At 36.2% G+C, this 20,312-nt stretch overlaps 1 protein-coding gene across 3 annotated transcripts in view; it reads left to right on the plus strand.

Annotated features, from left to right (window-relative positions):
- NRDC (nardilysin convertase) overlaps nt 1–20,312 on the plus strand; it is a 90,920-nt gene continuing 70,608 nt past the window's right edge. For 2 of the 3 annotated variants that reach the window (XM_082834097.1, XM_082834096.1), the window contains exon 1: nt 2–405. In XM_082834097.1, the coding sequence (XP_082690223.1) occupies nt 62–405 (344 nt within the window). In that variant the 5' untranslated portion in view covers nt 2–61. Of the gene's footprint in view, nt 406–20,312 lie in introns of all 3 variants that reach the window. The other variant, XM_082834098.1, reaches the window with a different exon arrangement.

The following is a 20,312-nucleotide window of genomic DNA, read 5'->3' on the forward strand; positions in this document are numbered from 1 at the left end:
CAGCTGGAGCAGGAGGTGGGTCTTGGCGAGCGGGATGCCACTTGCTCCGGCTTGGTGGTGAATGCTGAGGAGAGTCACGGTTGCTGCAGTCTGTGCCACCAGGAGGAAGTTGTGGTGTGAGGCCGGACGGGAGCTCGCGGCGCTGTGGAGAATAGAAGCGCGGGGTCGGTGCGAAGACTCGGCGGCTACCAGACCTTTTCCTATTCTGACCATGCCTGGAAGGAACAAGGCGAAGTCCACCTGCAGCTGCCCTGACCGGCAGCCCAATGGACAGGATTTGGGCGAGAGCGGCCGGGTTGCTCGTCTGGGAGCCGATGAATCTGAGGAGGAGGGACGGAGGGGGCCTGTCAGTAATGTCGGAGACCCTGAGATCGTCAAGTCTCCCAGCGATCCCAAGCAATACCGGTGAGGGAGGAGGCTTGGACTGGGGAGGAGAGCAGGGGGCGGCCTCTCTGTTCCCGCTGTGGTCCCTTCTCGTCTCCTAATCTTCCGAAGGAGCAACCAGGGGCACACTTCCCACCCCAGAAGCTTCCTTGGATGGAAGTGGCAAGGGCAGTTAGGGGCATCTGTGTGGTGTCAGCTCGACGAGGGGCAGATCTTGGGTCCAACCAGGAATCAGGATGTCAGAACGGGAAGGGTTGTTCGAGTAGTTATGACATTCGCTAAAGCAAGAGTGGAGGTTTTCCTGAGGATGGCAGGCTGGATGGTCAGGGAGTCTTGGTATTCTGTTATGAGGAAAGGGTGAAGGGGCTGGGGATTTTAATTTTGGAGAGGATATTAAGGGGCATATCATCACTATCCACAAATACTTGAGGTGCCTGTAGTTGAAAGAGGGGTAAAACTAATGGGTGGAAGTTACTAGAGGATCGTGTGGTTTCAGTAAAAGAATTTAGGCATCAGAGTTGGCCTGTGATGAAGTGACTTATTTCCATGGGTTGTTTCTCATTGCTAGAATGGTTGGGTGAACTCTTCCAAGAATGTGTTAGAGAGGACTTGAATCTCAACTGAGTCATAGAAGACTTGTAAGGTTTCTTCTAATCCTGAAATTCTCAACTTTTGGTTTATGCCATAATCCTCTAAACATCTCTGATAACTGGTGGCTCAATCCCCACCTAAATATTATCTTCACAGGTAACTTATTCCATAGAACGTCATGACTGTAATGTATTTTAAGGAGAGAGCATATTGTCTAACTTCATTTTAAAGGCTGAGGAAATTGAGATCCAGAGAGTCTGCTTCTTGTTCAGAATTATACAGCTGAATAATAACAGAGCTGGTTTGAACCCTGTCCATCTGACACCAAATGCCCTGCACAATTTACTGATTTTTATAAAGTTCTTACTGAGTTGAAAGCTGAAAGATTCTAGGTTAAATTTGTTGTATGCCCCTACATTGTTAGAGCAGGAAAGAACCTTAGCCTTAATCTTTTTCACTCCCCACCATCTGCAAAAGACAGGTGACTGAAATTAAGGTCTAGAAGGAAGTGTTTTAGCCCTAAATTGAAGACAGGCCTAAATTCTTCTTTCACTCCACATCTAGAGATTAACAGTACACAACTCTTTGTACTATTCTTCGCAGGCTGAAGATCTTTATGAATGGGCTAAGTTTTCTCTCTTTCTCATCAAAGATGTGGTTATAGTAGTAATAATGTAAATGAGCAAGTTGAAACCTTGATAAAAGTTATTTAGTTTTTGCCGTCCAGATTAAATAACAGCTTCAGTTTTTTTTCTGCCTATATAAAGTTACATAATAACAGGTAATGTTTATAGAATGTACACTATGTGTCGGATACTGTTCTAACTACCTTTGATGTATTGTTTCATTTAATGACCTCATTTTTGGCATATTCATTTGAAAAATACTTACCAAGTCTTACTGTGTGCTAAGCGCTGAGCTATCTTAAATCTTTTCTGAAACTCGGTTGAATATAATTTAATAAATGATATTTTATTCTGGGTACTGAGCATACAAAGATGATTAAGACAGTCCCTGCCTTCAGGGAGCTTCCAATGTAGTAGAGGGACACAGACACATAAAAAAGGTATAACTAGAGCACTAAAGTTTTATAGAAACTATAATAGAAGTATGTGCTGGGTATAGCAAGGAATAAAGTAAGGAGTGGTATAAACTCTACCTGGGGAGAAAGTTAGAAAAGACTTGAAAGAGGAGATAATGCTTAAAAAGTATTGTCTGAGTAATTGTTGCATTTCTACATTTTTGTGGTCTTTTGCCAATCATTGTCCTTAGTGTCTCAGTTTTCTTATTTTAAAGTGAAGGGTGTTGATTAAGAATAGCAGTGTTTTCCAATAACTTCCTCTCCTTTCAAAAGAGCAGGTCCACTTTTATCTGTTTTATATACCAACGTTTTCAATTAGACTCTTAAAGGAAAGATTTTGTTACTTTAAAATAAAGGTGGAAAACCTCGATATTAGATGAATTTTAAAGATTTAACCATCCTAAAGTTAAATTCTCTGAATTTTGTAACCAGAAGTAGACATGAGGCATCTGCAGCCCAGAGAGCTGAATTATCCTTCTAGGACCTGCTCAGATGTTATCTCTGTGAAGCATTTCCAGGCAGAACTAATCCCTCCTTTAACTGTATTTCAGTAGGACTTTATACATGGTCCATTACAGTACACATCCATTGTATTATAATTATTTATCTTATGAATGTGTGAATAAGTACCAGAGGCGGACCTGATTAAAGGAATATTTTGTTGAAAATAACACCTCAAAATACTTGTTTACCAGTCTGCATTTATTAAAATAGCCTGTGGAATTTTACTTCTCTATATGTAATTTGTTTTAAGTTTTTGGAAATGTTAATCATACCTCCAGGACATCCATTCTGCTTTTTTATAGTGATCTGTAGCTTGGTAAGTGTTGATTTCCTTCTCTTCTGGAAGGATTAGGGACTTTTTTTCCTGTAAAGTAGGCCTTGAGGTCAACTTAAGTGGTCCTCTAAGAAGTTGTACAGGAAGGAGTGGGAAACAGAAGGGAAGCCTTTAGCAGTGAAGGTTTGAAATAGATAGTGTAGAGAATGGGTGAAGTATATTTGAGAAATACTAAGAGAGAAGTTATGAGTTCTTGAGCATGAAAATGATGTAAATAAAGCAGTGTTTTAAGATTAATGTGAAGATAGTAGCTTAGACCCACGAGATGTGGCAAGACTGTTTTAAGGGGTAATTATATTGGATTGGCCAAAAAGTTCTTTCAGTTTTTAAGTAAAAATAAGAGACATTTTTCATTTTCACCAAGAACTTTATTGAGCAATGTATTCACCGTTTTGTTCCACTACCTTCTGCCATTTTTCATGCAACTTCATAATTCCATCTTCCCAAAACTTTTTATCTTTTTGAGCGAAGAACTGTTCCAGTTGCGTTTTACAGTCTTCCAGGGAATTGAAATTTTTTCCATTAATAGAATTATGTAAAGACCGAAATAAATGGAAATCCGAATGTGCGGTGTCTGGTGAATCAGAACTTCCCAGCTAAGCTGTAACAGTTTTTGCCTGATCATCAAAGAAACGTGGTCTTGCGTTATCCTGATGGAAGATTATAAGTTTTCTGTTGACTAATTCTGGACGCTTTTTGTGGTGTGCTGCTTTCAGTTGGTCTAATTGGGAGCAGTACTTGTTGGAATTAATCATTTGGTTTTCCGGAAGGAGCTCATAATAGGGGACTACCTTCCAATCCCACCATATACACAACATCACCTTCTTTGGATGAAGACCGGCCTTTGGTGTGGTTGGTGGTGGTTCATTTCCCTTGCCCCATTCTGTTCCTTTCTACATTATTGTACAGCATCCACTTTTTATGACCTATCACAATTTGTTTTAAAAACGGAACGTTTTCGTTACGTTTAAGTAGTGAATTGCATGCGGAAATGTGGTCAAGGTTTTTTTTTTGCTTAACTTATGTGGAAACCAAACATCAAAGCGATTAACATAACCAAGCTGCTGCAAATGATTTTCGCGCTTGATTTGGATATTTTGAGTATGTTGACTGTCTCCCAGGTGGTATAACAATGATTGTTCTCAATGTCTCAATTTGATCGCTATCAACTTGAACTGGTCTACCCGACAGTGGAGCATCGTCCAGGGAGAAATCTCCAGCATGAAACTTCTCAAACCACTTTTGACACGTTTGATTAGTCACAGCACCTTCTCCATACACTGCACAAATCTTTTTTTGCGTTTCAGTTGCGTTTTTACCTTTCTTGAAATAATAAAGCATAATATGCCGAAAATGTTGCTTTTTTTCTTCCATCTTCAATATTAAAATGGCTACACAAAAATTCACCAATTTTGATGTTTTTTTAAAATGCACGCTGATGTGACAGCTGTAACAAAACACTCTAATGAAATTGTTTTGAATGAGGTTAAACACAACTAAGCACTACTAGAGCCATCTTACTGAAATGAATGTTTTGGCCAACCCAATAATTGTGTATTGAATGGTGTGTGCTGATGTATATGGTACTATTCTTTCTCTAATTGATGTGTTCCTCTCTTCACTTTTTTTTTCTTTCCTCTTATTAAGTTAATTTAACAAATGTTTGCTAGGCTAAAAACCTATGAATCTGGAGTTCAACTCTGTTTTGCTCACTCACAGCATGTCATAGTTCTCAAATAGTATTTGTAGAATGTCTAAATGCATGAGTGCCCATATGCCAGGCATTTTCATGGAACTCTTGGGGATATTCTGCTAGGAACTTTTTAGGATCCAGGATCAAATTTGTATCCTGGCCAGTTTTAAAAAATCATTACTTGATTTTTGAGAGAAAACAAGTATGAATAGGCAGGTTACAGAGAAAAAAATATAAATTATACAAATAATAATATGAATGGTGATATTGTAGTATATTTAATTCATATAGAAGCTTGTGGTAGTTGGCACGTAATAAGCATTCAAATGTTAGCTGTTATTGTTTTAATATGTTCACAATTAAATGATATTTGCAGCACTGTAATAGCAAAAAGTTGGCAACAACTTTATTGTCCATTGGTTGGCTAAAGATTATTATTATACCATTCTACAATGAAAATAATATGTAACTATAAGACTAGATAGAGGGGCTTCCCTGGTAGCGCAGTGGTTAAGAATCTGCCTGCCAGTGTAGGGGACACGGGTTCGAACCCTGGTCTGGGAAGATCCCACATGCCGTGGAGCAACTAAGCCCATGTGCCACAACTACTGAGCCTGTGCTCTAGAGCCCGTGAGGCACAACTACTGAGCCCACGTGCCACAACTACTGAAGCCCGCACACCTAGAGCCTGTGCTCCGCAGCAAGAGAAGCCACCTTAATGAGAGGCCTGCACACTGCAATGAAGCGTAGCCCCCGTTCGCTGCTACTAAAAAGAAAGCCTGCGCGCAGCAACAAAGACCCAATGCAGCCAAAAATAAATAAATAAGTAAATAAATAAATTTATTAAAAAAAATAAAGTGTTTAAAATAGATAGATGGTTTTATATATCGATATGGAGAGGTGTCCCATTTACTATTGAATGAAAGAAGCCAGTTGCAAACCACAATATATTGTATAATTCCATTTTTATAAAGAAAACCCAGAAAACAACACCTCCCATTATATGTTTACCTAAAATGTAATTTACTGTGTTTAGATATGTAGAGAAATGATTAGAAGTGATATTGAGTAAGCTTGTTTCTCTAGAGAAAAGGAGAGATTTGACTTGAGTTGTTTACTTTTTAGTAATTAAAAAAGATTGATCAATAAACAAAAGTATTATTTGGTCCTTGTAGGAAATTTAGGTAACAAGAAAAAATTTAAATTCCCTATAATCATTCCACCTGGCATTAACCACTGGTAACGTTTATTCCTTTTTGCTATGCAGTTGTAATTTATAATTTTGAAATGGTATAATACTGTCTTTAACAATGTTGTGAACATTTTCTTATTAAGTGTTTTTCAATATATTTTGTCCACTTAGAAGTCCATGGTGTAGATATACGATAATTTACTCATTAGCATTTTATAGGATGTTTAGATTATCAAATTTTTCTTTACCTTAGAAGCCTGTTTATTCTCAACTGGATCCTTTGGGTGTAGACCCAATCATAATGGGTTTGGTAGATATGTAGGGTAACCTCTGGTGATCTGGTCTGTTTCTAGGATATTCTTTACTTGGGAGAACTGGCAGATAAGAAGATGGTTTGTTCTGGGACTTTCACTCTGACATAGGTCTTATTTTCATACTGGTTCCTAGAATGAAGTCAGTCATTAAGCCTGTCCAAGTCATAGGAAACTAAGTATATTATGGTCCTTTTCTAGTGTGTGTGTGTGTGTGTGTGTGTGTATTATTATTTTTTTTTTTGTGGTGGAGATGGTGGGCTTAGTTACATGGACCAGAATTAAACTGTTTGCAGAAAAGTTGGAAGTAGATTGTAGTTTGGAAAGTTCACTTGGTCCTCTGAAGACAGAGAATTTATATTTCTATTACCACCAACAACAATGGTCTTTGTTCTCCTAATAATAACTGGTATTTGTTGAGTGCTTACTAGGTATTAAGTGCTATTCTATGGAGTTTACATAGATTATCTCATTTAATCTTTACAGTAATCCTATTAGATAGTGCTCTTATTACATGATAGCCTAAATGCTATTCTATGAAAATACATTACTGAGCAGGTACTGAGCACTAACTGGAGTATAAATGAATTGTGTTCTCTCATTTGGTTCCTTCTAAGCAAAATTCTTAACCACGGCAGGTAAGGTCTAAGTCCCTCCATTTTTTGATTCTTAACTTTCCAGCTTCACATTCTGTTATGCGGTTTTGTGCTACTTTTCTTGGCACATGCTGTACTCTGGTCAAACGTTACCTCCTCTGTGAACCCTTTACTTCTCTTCTTTCAATCTTCCCCTCCTATATGTGAGCTATTTACACTCTTGTGTGCCCCTGTAGCAAAGTTTTTCAAGCTATTTCATCTTTTTGTAAGTACTGGTTTGTCTTTCCCCTCTATTCTGAAATTTTTGTAGAGAGGGATTTTGTTTCTTTGAATCTTTGTATGCCTTCTTTTCTGTTATTAATAAATCAACTGTCTATACACCTAACACCCATCTTTCCACTTGTGCAATAGATCCCATCCCCTCTTTATTGATCCCAGCCACTAATTATTTCACCGGTTGTTCCCCTTCCATCCTGCATCATCAATTTCCCCTTTTTCCTGGATCATTCCCATGAACATACTAATATGCTATAATTGTTCCTATTTTCTGGGGAAAAGCATTTCTTTGCTCAGATCCCTTTGGACCTATGCCCTTCCAGCTACTCAAATTTCTCTATTTCCTTGATAGCAAAGAGTTGTCTGTATTCAAAATTTGCAGTTCATCAACTCCCATTATTTCTTGAACTCAGAGTGGGCTTTTGCCACTTTGCTTTACCAAAATAGCTATTTTCAAGATCACCAATAACTTTTACAATTGGTCAGTTCTCAAGTTCTTATCTTACTTGACCTTTCAGTATCTTATGACACAGTTGATCGTTCTTTCCTTCTGGAAATGCTTTTTTTTCAGTTCCAGGTCAACACTGTTCTTAGTTCTCTTTCTGCCTCATTTGCAAGGTTTCTCCTTATCTCCTTTCTCCTTATTTCTAAATTTTGGAGCGCCTGGGCTCAGTTCTTGGACTTCTCTTACCTGTCTGCTTTTGCTCCCTGTGTTGTGGCTTTAAATAGCACCTTGTATTGAATAACAATTTTACTTAGGTTCCCCACCCCTATGCTCTTTCTTACTGTTTTATTTTTCTTCATAGCACTTATTTACTATTTGATATACTATATATTTACTTGTTCATGAGAGCAAGGACTTTGTTTTGTTCATCCCTATATCTCTAGTGCCTAGAATGGTGCCTTTTTTATAGTCTTGCTTCCATCTCTGACCCCTTCATCCTTTTCTTCTCTGGCCTGATGGATATATAAGGATATGTTTTGCAGTCTTCCTTTTTTAAAATCATTTTATTTCTTGTTTTTATTTCAGATTAAAATTTTTTTTTAAGGAATAAAACCATATAGATACACTTGAAGCTCTTTGGATATTGCCCCCTCCTATTGCATTCCCTATCCTCTTTTTCCAGTCTTAACCATTATTTGAATTTTATATATATATACCATTCCTATGTATATTTTTATATTTTTTATTAAATTTGCATTTATCTATAAACAGTATACATTATTGCTTTCACATGTTTTAAGTCATATAAATAGAAATTATATCACATTAGATGTCTCATAACCTTTTTTTTTTGGTTTAACATTGCTTTTGAGGTTTGTTCATGCTGATAAGTGTAATACTAGTTATTTGTGTTACATGCTGTTTAATATCTTGTATGAATATATCATTATTTATTTGTTTTCCTACCACTGGTCATTTAGATTATTCCCAATTTTCTGTTGTATTTTGTTTTCTGATTATGCCACAATTTATTTTTTCTCGATTGTTGTATATTTAGGTTATTTCCAGTGCTTCAGTGAACATTTTTTTTTTTTTTTTTGCGTTACGTGGACCTCTCACTGTTGTGGCCTCTCCCGTTGCGGAGCACAGGCTCCGGACGCTCAGGCTCAGCGGCCATGGCTCACGGGCCCAGCCGCTCCGCGGCATGTGGGATCTTCCCGGACCGGGGCACGAACCCATGTCCCCTGCATCGTCAAGCGGACTCTCAACCACTGTGCCACCAGGGAAGCCCTAGTGTACATTTTTATACATGACCCCTTGAGTACACATTTTAGACTTTATTTATATACCTATAAGTGAAATGACTAATTTTTAACCTTACTATAGATGTTGCCAAAGTACTCTTCTAATTAGTTGTACTATTTACATTTGTTCCAGAGTTCCTGCTTCTATATATTATTACCAATTCCTGATACTGTTAGATTTTTAAAAAAATTATTGAGAACTTGATCTGTGGGAAATATTTTTCTCTTAAAAATTTTTTTATTTGCAATTTCCCTTATTACTAATAAAATCAAACATTATTTCATGTTTCCTGGCCGTTTGGATTCTCCTTTTATGAACCGCCCATTTTTCTCTTGGGTTGTTTTTTTCTCCCCTCTTTTAAATTGACTTGTAAGAATTCTTTACATATTTTAAATAATCCATTTTTGATTATGTGAGTTGCAAATATATTCTCTAAGTCTATATAGCTTATCATTACCCTTTGTTTATAAAGTCTTAAAATTTAATCAGATTTATTCATCTTTTTATTTATGGTTTGTGCTTTTTCATCTTATTTCCTTCTAGAAGTTTTATTGTTTTGCTTTTTACACTTGTGTAAGGATCTAATTTTATTATTGTTCTTTAAAACTATGGGCAGCCAGTTGTCCAAGTACACCTTTTGAAAAGTCTATATCCCAGAGGTCACCAAATTTTTTCTGTAAAGGGCTAGATAATAAATATTTTAGACTTTGTCAGTCAAGAGGCAAAATTAAGGATATTATGTAGGCACCTATATAACAAGAAAGAAAACAAATTTCTGCAAATTAAAAAAAAAAAATTTTTTTTCTTGGCCATGCTGTGCAGCTTGCGGGATCTTAGTTCCCTGACCAGGGATTGAACTCAGGCCACCACAGTGAAAGTGTTGAGCCCTAACCACTGGACCACCAGGGAATTCCCTCTGCAAATTTTTAATAAAATTTTTATTAAGTTCAAAATACAATAGTAGTACTTTATTTAGTAATACAGGTCTACTAGTGAGAAGAGGTGGAATTCTTTTTGGGAGGGATAGCATTTTGCTTTTGGGGGGGTTCAAAGTTAATGTTCCCTGTCTTTAAAGTTGATTGCAAATGTGTCATCTGTTAATACTGATTTGTAATGAGAGTTTACATATTTCATCTTTGAAAATGTGTTTTCACACAGACAGGTACTACCAAATACTGATATTAGTCTACGAGCATTTGATTTTATTTGAACATATTCATTGCTTGGAAGGCATTTATAGAATTCTATTAGTTTCTTCTCTGATATTTTTGCCGTTTAGTTTCTTCTCTGATATTTTTGCCATTACATTGTAGATTAATCATTTCTGATTGAAAATTAGGTGGAAGCTCCTCAATTGCACAGTTAAAAGGACTTTGAAATAAGGAAATTTCCTTTGTGATTGCACCACCGTCTGAAAAACACTGCTGGAACCGTAGTTTGCTTGGAAAACATATCTGTGGCAAATTTGTGTGGGAATGGAGATAGGGCTTCTTGTTTTAACTTTTAACAGCACAGGAAAAGTATAAAGCCGCTTGCCATTGCTTGTAATTCAGATAACATTAGTTGTTTTTGAAACATAAGTTTTGCGTATAGGCACTGTTTGGTAATTTTGGGTTGAAATCATTAAGAAACATGAAGTCCACAGCAAAAGCTAACTTCCAAAGCCATCTGGTATTTGACAGTGGCTGAAGGCTGTTCTTCAAAAAAGTTTAAGTTTTTACTCTGAGCTCAAAACATTGCAATAAAAGGTTCCTATTGCTAAGCCATCAAACTGCTTACTCTAGAGTAAAGGAAATTAAAAATATTCAGTTTCTGGGAATTTCCTGGCAGTCTAGTGGTTAGGACTTGTGCTTTTACTGCCACGGTTCTGGGTTTGATCCCTAGTTGGGAACTAAGATTCTGAAAGCTGTGCGGAGCAGCCAAAAAAAAAAAAAATTCAGCTATTTCTTTTTTTTTTTTTTAAATAAATTTATTTATTTATTTTTGGCTGCGTTGGGTCTTCTTTGCTGCGTGTGGGCTTTCTCTGGTTGTGGCGAGTGGGGGTCACTCTTTGTTGAGGTGCACAGGCTTCTCATTGCGGTGGCTTCTCTTGTCGCAGAGCACGGGCTCTCGGTGCGTGGGCTCAGTAGTTGCGGCACACCGGCTCTAGAACACAGGCTCAGTAGTTGTGGCACATGGGCTTAACTGCCCCATGGCATGTGGGATCTTCCTGGACCAGGGCTCAGAACCCGTGTCCCCTGCATTGGCAGGCAGATTCTTAACCACTGCGCCACCATGGTAGTCCCTCAGCTTCTATTTCTGACAAAAATTAACAGAACTAATGATTATAAAGTCTACAAGAGCAAATGACTACTAAAGATAGGAATTTATTTATTTATTTAAAAAATTTTTTTAAGATGGGAATTTATTAACAAAATCCACATTGAAAGTGTGACATTTGAATTCAACTTTCCCCTTTCCTTATTTGGACATGATAGATATATGCTGTTGTTTCAAAGAAAAAGTTACAGTACATGTGACACTTGAAATGCTGTTCAGTTATAAATGCATTGCTGCGGTTTTTAGGTTGTCGAGCAGCAGTGAAAATGCTGCATGTGCTCTCTCACAACTACTCCATTCTGCCATTGTGACTCAAAAGCAGCCATAGACAATAAGTAAATGAATGAGTGTGGCTGTGTTCCAATAAAACTTTGTTTATGGACACTGAAATTTGAATTTCAGATAATTTCATGTATCATGAAATATTAATCTTTTGTTGGATTTTTTTCCAACCACTTAAAAAAGTAAAAACCATTCTTAGTTTGAAAGCTGTAAGCCATAGTTTGGTAATTCCTGGTATATCTTTTTTCCTATATTGCCAACTCTGTCATATGTTAAGTTTTCATATATGAACGAATCTTTTTTCAGGGATCTTTATCATGTTTTATTTTGTAAATTTCTTTTTCATTATGTCATGGCCTAAAAATTCATATTTTATTTGCAGAGAGGGTTTGTCAACTAATTTTCGTGTCTGTGGACTAAAAAGTTTGATTTCTTGCTGTTTCCATTTATTTTACTTGATATAAATCTTTAATCTGGTTGATTTTGTTGCTAAAATTAGTAACTTATTAATTTTTCATTAATAGGTCTTTACTGAAAATGAAATTTAGATGTAACATCCCACTTCCTGTTCTAAAATACATCCCAATTTTTTTTGATAAACCAGTATCAATATTTATAGCTCAAAATATTGTTCATACTGAAACATCTTCTTTCTTGAGTAACTTTGTTGTCTCTAGTATTAAAAATTGCCTTATTTTTAAAGACAGCTTTATTTAGATATAATTCACATACCATACAATTCACCCATTTAAAGTGTGCAACTCCTTAGTTTTTAGTATATTTACAGAGTTGTGCATTCATTACCACAATTTTAGAACATTTTCATTACCTCAGAAAGAAACCCCACACCCCTTACTTGTCAGCCTTCCCCAGTGGTCCAACCTGTACAAGCCCTAGGCAAATGATAATCTATTTTCTGTCTCTCTAATCCCTGTCTCTCTAGATCTACTTTCTAGAAGTCTGTCTACTTTCTGTGCCTCTGTCTGTTCTGGACATTTCATATAAGTGGAATCATATAATATGTCATCTTTTGTGATTGACTACTTTCACTTAATGTTTTCAAGGGTCATCCATATTGTAGCATGTACCAGTACTTCATTTCTTTTATTGCTGACTAATCCATGGTATGGATATATTTTATTTATCCATTCAGTAGCTGATGGATACTTTTTGGCTATTATGAATAATGCTGCTATGAACATTTATGTGTAAGTTTTGCATGGATGTATGTTTTCATTTATTTCAAGTATATAATAAATAGGAACAGAATTGCTGAATCATATGGAAACCATTTAACCATTTGAGGATCTTTCAGACTTTTCCAAAGTGATTGTACCATTTTACTTTCCTTCCAGCAGCGTGTGAGAGTTCCAATTTCTCTACATCCTCACCAACATTTGCTACTATCTGTCTTTTTGATTATAGCCATCCTAGAGGGTATAAAGTGGTATCTCATTGTCATTTGCATTTCCCTGATGGCTGATGATGTTAAACATCTTGTCATGTGTTTACTAGTCATCTGTCATCTTCTTATCTTATACTATGTGTATCTTCTTTGGACAAGTATCTGTTTAAATCCTTTGTCCAACTTTACTTTTTTTAATTGAGTAGTAATAATTCTTTATATATTCTAGATATAGGTCTTCTTAGATAAATGATTTGCAAAAATTTTCTCTTGATGGTGTCCTTTGAAGCACAAAAGTTCTAAATTTTTATGATTATTTTTATTGTTGCTTGTGCATCATATCTAATATGCCTTATTACTATTATTTTTGTTTAGTGCTCTTTGTGATCTAACATGAATTCTACCCTAGTTCTCTGCCAGAGCTTTAAAACTCCTCTAACTATGGTCAAACACATCAATAAATCCATCAATTCAACTGTTTTCTTGTATCTTCATTCCTCAATCAGTTTAGAATATAAATTCTTCAGTCCCAGGAAATTTTTCTTGAATTTTTTCCCTAATTTTTCCCCTCTGTTTTCTTTTGAAGCTACTATATAATATAGGAACACTGTTTCAATGAGAGGGACTTTACTATGGTAACACTGTTAGCCTCTTTCTCTACCTCTTCTTCCCCTTCACAGGAGTGGCTTATTTGATTAGTGAGTGCAGTAGAATGACCTTGGGCATGCTCACTCTAACCTTTTCATCTCTCTTTTCATTCCAGCCTGCAGACAGCCAGTATTTTGGCATATTTTTAGCCAGTGCAGTAGACTGAGTGCACGACTAGCTCTGCCTTTTGGGGGAAATATTTCAGTTCTCATGGATAACTTCAATTCAGAGAGCGTTAGCAAGCCATTGCCAAACCGCTCTTGAGCTGTGTTCTCCAACCTAGCTTTATATCAAGGATAAAGCTGACATTTTGCTCTCAATTTTTCTGTTCCCTCCCTTTTTCTCGTCTGATTCTGAAATCAAGTGGGGAAGAGACGTGCTTTTTTAAAATTGTGGTAAACTGCACATAACAGAATTTACCATTTTAACCATTTTTAAGTGTACTGTTCAGTGGCATTAAGTATATTCACATTGCTGTGCAACCATCACTATCATCCATCTCTAGAACTTTTTCATCTTAAAATGAAACTCTGCACCCATGAAATAATAACTCCCCATTTCCTCCTCCTCCCAGTCCCTGGCAGCTGCCATTCTACTATCTATTTGTGAATTTGACTATTCTAGGTACCTCATGTAAGTTGAATTATACCATGTTTGTCCTTATGTATCTGCTTTATTTCATTTAGCATAATATCTTCAAAATTCATCCATGTTGTGGCATGTGTTAGAATTTCCATCTTTTTTAAGACTGAATAATATTCCCCTGTATGTATATATCACATTTTGTTTATTCATCTGTTGATAGACTTTTGAGGTGTTTCCTCTTTTTAGCTATTGTGAATAATGCTGCTGTGAACACTGGCTTACAAATACTCTTCTAGTCCCTGCTTTAAACTCATTTGGGTACATACCAGGAAGTGGACTTGTTCAATCATTTGAGTTCTCCTAATGTATTAGCGTTGCTGTGTAATAGTCCACCTCAAAATTTAAGTGGCGCAAAGCAACAATGATTTATTATTTTTTTACAATTCTATGGGATGACCAGGCAATTTTTTTTTCTTCTTACCTGGGCTCATTTTTGTGGCTATATTCATTTTGTGGGTTGGTTGGAGCTAGAGGGTCTAAGATGGCTTCAATCACATGTCTAAGGCCTTGGTGGGGACAGCTAGAAGGTAGGCCTTCTCTCTGCACATAATATATCCTCATTCATAGTTTAGCTTAAACTTCTTGACATGGCAGCTGAGTCCCCAGAGAGTGAAGGCAGAAGCTGCAGGGCATCTTGAGGCCTAGGCTCTAGGACTTCATGACAAATTATAGGGCAAAGTTTACAAAGCTAGCCCAGATTCAAGGGGTGGGGAGAAACAGACTCCAACTCTTGGGAAGATTGACCAGGTCACTGTGGGGGCCATTATTAAAATGATCAATTACACCTACTAACCTAACAACTGATCCATAGATGAGGAACTTTGAGAAATAGGGAAGGACTGCCATTAGGGAACAAAAAGGCCTTCTGGTGAGTCTTAAATGGGGTAGCTTGCTGTTATGTTTTAACAAGCAGAGAAGCATGTGGATTTTTTTGATCTTGGTTATTTGCAAGAACTATATTGTACCATGCAGTAAGTTTTTGTTTCTTTTTCTTCTTCTTTTTAAAAATTTTACCTTTGGCTGCTGTGCGCAGGCTTTCTCTAGTTGCGGCAAGCAGGGGCTACTCTTCCTTGTGGTGCGCGGGCTTCTCATTGCGGTGGCTTCTCTTATTGTGGAGCATGGGCTCTAGGTGCACGGGCTTCAGTACTTGTGGCTCGTGGCCTCTAGAGCGCAGGCTCAGTAGTTGTGGCGCACGGGCTTAGTTGCTCTGGGGCATGTGGGATCTTCCCGTACCAGGGATCGAACCCATGTCCCCTGCATTGGCAGGTGGATTCTTAACCACTGTACCACCAGGAAAGTCCCCATCTTTTCTTTTTTTAAACAAGTTGTATGGTTAGCTTTAAACTAATGCAGCTTGGGTGAGAAGGCTTTAGCTGACTCAGGCAGGCCATATCAGCTTTACTATGTGGACTGTTTTAACTTGAGATTTGCAACTGGCCTAGAATTATAGGCAAAACTGAACAGGGATTTAATTTTTAATGGTTTGGTGAGCATAACAATTACTGCTTTTATGGACTTCTTAAACCAGGTCTGCAGCTTTAAACTGCAAAGATGTCTAAAGTTTCAAATGTACTATACAGTAGTTAATGACTAAGGCTCTAGCCTTAAATTGTTGATTCCAGGTCTAGAAAGAGAGTACTAAATCTTTTTAGGTTAAAAGACGGTACTTTGTAATTATGTAACTTGTCACTACCCGTCCCCTGCCCCCCACTATATGGTCTCAAGTATTTTTGGATTTAAATACATGAGCTCTTAACTGCGGTAATTTTAGTGACTGAAAGTGGCTTCACAAAAGGTTGGTTCATTTAATTAAGGAACAAATAAAAATGAGTGGGTGGATACTTTATTATAAAGAAAATAATGCCACATTCTTGATTCTTGGGCTTGGTTTGAAAAATATACTTGTCTTTTTTTTTTTTTTTATCCATGCCATTGCAGTCTGTGGGATCTTAGTTCCCCAGCTTGGGCCCGGCAGTGAAAGCACCGAGTCTTAACCACTGAACTGCCAGGGAATTCCCTACTTCAGTCTTTATAGTCAGTACAGGAGCAGTGTGAGGATGAAACCAAATAAAGGTAGACAAGTTGAATAAGCTAGAGGGAGAGAGGTTTTCTTAGACATCTTAGAAGAGCCCTACCCCTCCAAAAATTTACACACACACACACACACACAAATAATTGAGACTACATGGTTTGGGGGGAGGTAATGACGAGTTATATAATTACAAAGTTAGCCCCCCAAGTACCCTTTTTTGACCTATAATGATTTAGCATAGTCTAGGTCTAAAAATAGCAATTTAAGATAGAACCTGAGTTGCTAATGGTTTTCTCTCTGTATATGGAAATGAGGTCTTGAAGGCTATATAGTATACTGTGGTATGACTATGAGATAATGTATTTGCATATTTTTCTATATATGGACATTTGGATGATTTCCAATTTTTCTCTACCACTAATGTTGCTGCAGTGAACATTGTTGACATATCTTTGTGCATGTGTGTGAACATTTCTATAAGATATATAGAAATGAAATCACTGGGTTGAAATGTATGCAGAGTTTACATTTTTAAGAAAATAGGTATGGCCATATTCTCCTACAAAAATACTGTACCCACTGAGATTCATAAGCAAGTGTGTGAGAATACCCTGTCCCCTTGTCAGTATTGGATAGCAATACAAATTTAGCTAATTTGCTGGATGAAAAATGTTTTGTTGTTTTCAGTTGATTATCTTTGATTTCTGCTAAGGTTCAGCATCACTTCATTTATTAGACATCTTGTATTTCTTCTTGAAATGTTTGTATATATTTTTAAACCTATTTTTATTAGTTTTTGGTTTTTGCTCTTATTGATTTGAAGGGACTCGTGTATATTGTTATTCTTTTCTCTCAATATGTACTTTTCTCTTTGATTTAGTTTATGATGTTTTGTTTTAGAAAAGTTTTAAATTAGAATATAGTGAAATCTTTCCTCTCCCCCACCGCCCTTTATAGCTTCTGGATTTTGTATCTTGTTTAGCATAAATTTTCTTCATGCCAATATTATAGCAATATTTTCTCATAAATACTTTTAAGACATTTTTTTTCTTTTAGCTCTGTAAGCTATGTGAATTTATATGTGTTAGGTGTAAGATAGAGATGGCTATTTTATCTCTGTAAATGAATTATCTATTGTTTCAACATAATTTATTGAATTATAATAAAGTATTGCAACAATATTATAAACATTGCTCTGTTTCTAGAACCTGTTTTCTTAAATTGATCTGTAGGTGTTCCTGTTCCAGTATACTCTTTAATTTTAATTGCTTTAAAATATTTATTTTTATAATTGGTAAGGCAGTTCCCCCTCATGTTTTCCCTTTTCAAAATGTTCTTGGCATTTTTGGTTTTTTTTTTGTCCATATGAATTTTAGAATCAGTATGCCAAGTTACACACACACACACACACACACACACACACACACACACACTTACTGGGATTTTAAAATTGGAATTGCCTTGAATTTATAGATTAATTTGGGGGAAGAATTTATATCTTTGTAATATTGAAGTTCCCATTGCAATGACATGGTATGAGTAGTTACGTCTGTTATTTTCTCCTGTAAAATTTTCTAGTTTTCCTCATGTTGGATGAGCAACAGAATGGCTTCTGGTGCCGTGCTACTTGGGTTCAATCCCTGCTAAGCTTGGGCAAATAAAAATCCTTTATTTTGTGTGTGTGTGTGTGTGTGTGTGTGTGTGTGTGTGCGCGCTTTAGTTTCCTCAACCATAAAGTGGGAATAATAACTCATTAGGGTTATTATGAAGATTAAATGGGTTAAGACATATAAGTTAATACACTTAAAATATGAGGTGTTATTATTAGATATATATTTATAGTTTCTTTTGCTTTTGTGAATAGGATCTTTTATTTAAATCTCATTTTAATTGGTTACTTTTGGTATATAGGAAATTCATGATTTTCGTTCATGGTTCTTGATTTGGATGCTTTGCTGAACTCTTCATACTATACTAATATATATATATATTTTAAATTCTCTTGCATTCTCTTGGTAATCGTATATTTTTGCAATGAATTGTTTTAGCTTTCAGTATCTTTGCTGTATAAATCTATTTTATTTATTTATATTGTGGATCTATTTTCATTTGCTAGGACTTCTAATACAGTGCTGAATAGAAGTGATGATGAAGAGCATTTTGTCCATAATTATCTTTAAATGGATTTGATGATTTTGTAGAAGTTAACTCTCTGTAAAGCTAAGGGGTGTGTGTGTGTGTGTGTGTGTGTGTGTGTGTGTGTGTGTGTGTGTGTTCTTAATTTGTTATGGAGTGGGTTTTGGATTTTCATTAAATTATTTTTATTATACAAATAAGTGATTGTATTTTTATTACAAAAGATTGAAAAATATGTAGAAATTATAGAGTAAAGCATGAAAGTTCTTGTATCTTGCTCTACTTTTATTCCTCTCTCCAGATGTATATATTATTGTTACATTTGGTTTGTATCCTTTTAGTTCTTTTGCTGTACCTTTATGTACATTTAGTGTGTATATGTGTACACATAATTTTATTTATTTTATAAAACTACTTAATATTTTGTTTCATTTAGCAGATATTAAGTATCTATCATGTATCAGGTCCCCTTTAGGCATTAACATTCTTTTGTTCATTCAACAAATATTTCTTAAATGTTTCCTAAGTGCCAGGCAATGTCTTAGGTGCTGGGAATATAGCTATGAAGAAAAAGAAAAGTCCTGCCCTCAGAGCTAACTTTCTAAAGGTGCAGACAGAAAAGTTTTTAAAAACCCCAAAAAACTAAAAAACAAAAACAAGTGATGATAAATAGTGTGAAAAAAGTTAAAACAGGATAAAAGAGGATAGGGATGGACTGGGGTGCAATATTAGATAGTGTGTCAGAGAAAGCGTGTTTGAAAAGGGGACATTTTAGCAAAGACTTGAAAGAGATGGAGCAGATGTTCAAGAAAGAACAATAACGTTTTGGTCAGAGCAAGGGAATGAGGGAAGAGTAGGAAAGAAGTTTGGAGAAGTGGTGGGGCGCCAGATTATGTGGAGCTTTCTAGGCCCTGGTAAGGATTTTGGATTTTATTCCAAGTATGATGGGAAGCCATTGATGGATTTTGAAAAGAGAAATGGCCTTGTATTAGTTTGTTAGGGCTGCCATAACAGAATACCAAAGTGACTTAAACTACAGAAATTTATTTTCTTACAATTCTGGAGGTTAGACGTCCAAGATAAAGCTGTCAGTAGGTTTGGTTTCTTCTGAGGCCTCTCCCTTTGGCTTGCAGTTGACGGTCTTCTTGCTGTCGCCCCATCTGCTCTTTGATCTGTGTGTGGGCATGTCCAGTATCTGTGTGTCCAGATTTCCTCCTCTTAATCAGGACACCAGTCAGATTAGACTAGGGCCCACCCTAATGGCCTCATTTTAACTTAATCACATCTTTAAAGACCTTATTTCTAAATACAGTCACATTCTGAGGTTAAGACTTTTTACATAAGACTTTTGGAGGAACACAAGTTAGCCCATAATACACCTGATCTGCTTTCTTCAGGCTGCTAAGGATAGACTTGAGGTATGTGTGTGGGGTGGGAGTGGGTAGTGTAGGCTTTTTTTCAGACTTTCTTGGGAAGAACTAATACCTTATCATGTTCTCTTTTCTATTTTCTCCATTAATCTGATTAAATTCACATGTTTTCTAATAATTTCTAAAAACTTCTGATCTGTGTAATGGCATCCTTTTCTTTCTTTTATTGAAGTATAGTTGATTTACATTAATGTGTAAGTTTCAGGTATACAGCAAAGTGATTCAGTTATACATATATAAATATAATATATTTTCAGATTCTTTTTCATTACTATAAGATATTGAATATAGTTCCCTTTGCTATACATAAATCCTTGTTGTTTATCTATTTTATATATAGTGGTGTGTATCTTTTAATCCCATACTACTAATTTATTTCTCCCCACCCTCCCTTTCCTCTTTGGTAACCATAAGTTTGTTTTTTACGTCTGTGAGTCTGTTTCTGTTTTGTAAATAAATTCATTTGTATTAGATTCCACATATAAGTGATATAATATTGGTCTTTCTCTCCCTGGCTTACTTCACTCAGTATGGTAATCTCTAGGTCCATCCATGTTGCTGCAGATGGCAGTATTTCATTCTTTTTTTATGGCTAAGTAATATTTCACTGTGTGTGTATGTGTGCATGTGTGTGTAACATCTTCTTTATCCATTCATCTGTTGCTGGACACTTAGGTTGCTTCCATGTCTTGGCTATTATAAA

Source organism: Leucopleurus acutus (assembly GCF_964270905.1).
Source record: "Leucopleurus acutus genome assembly, chromosome: 2".
In the NCBI taxonomy this organism is placed as follows: Eukaryota; Metazoa; Chordata; class Mammalia; order Artiodactyla; family Delphinidae; genus Leucopleurus; species Leucopleurus acutus.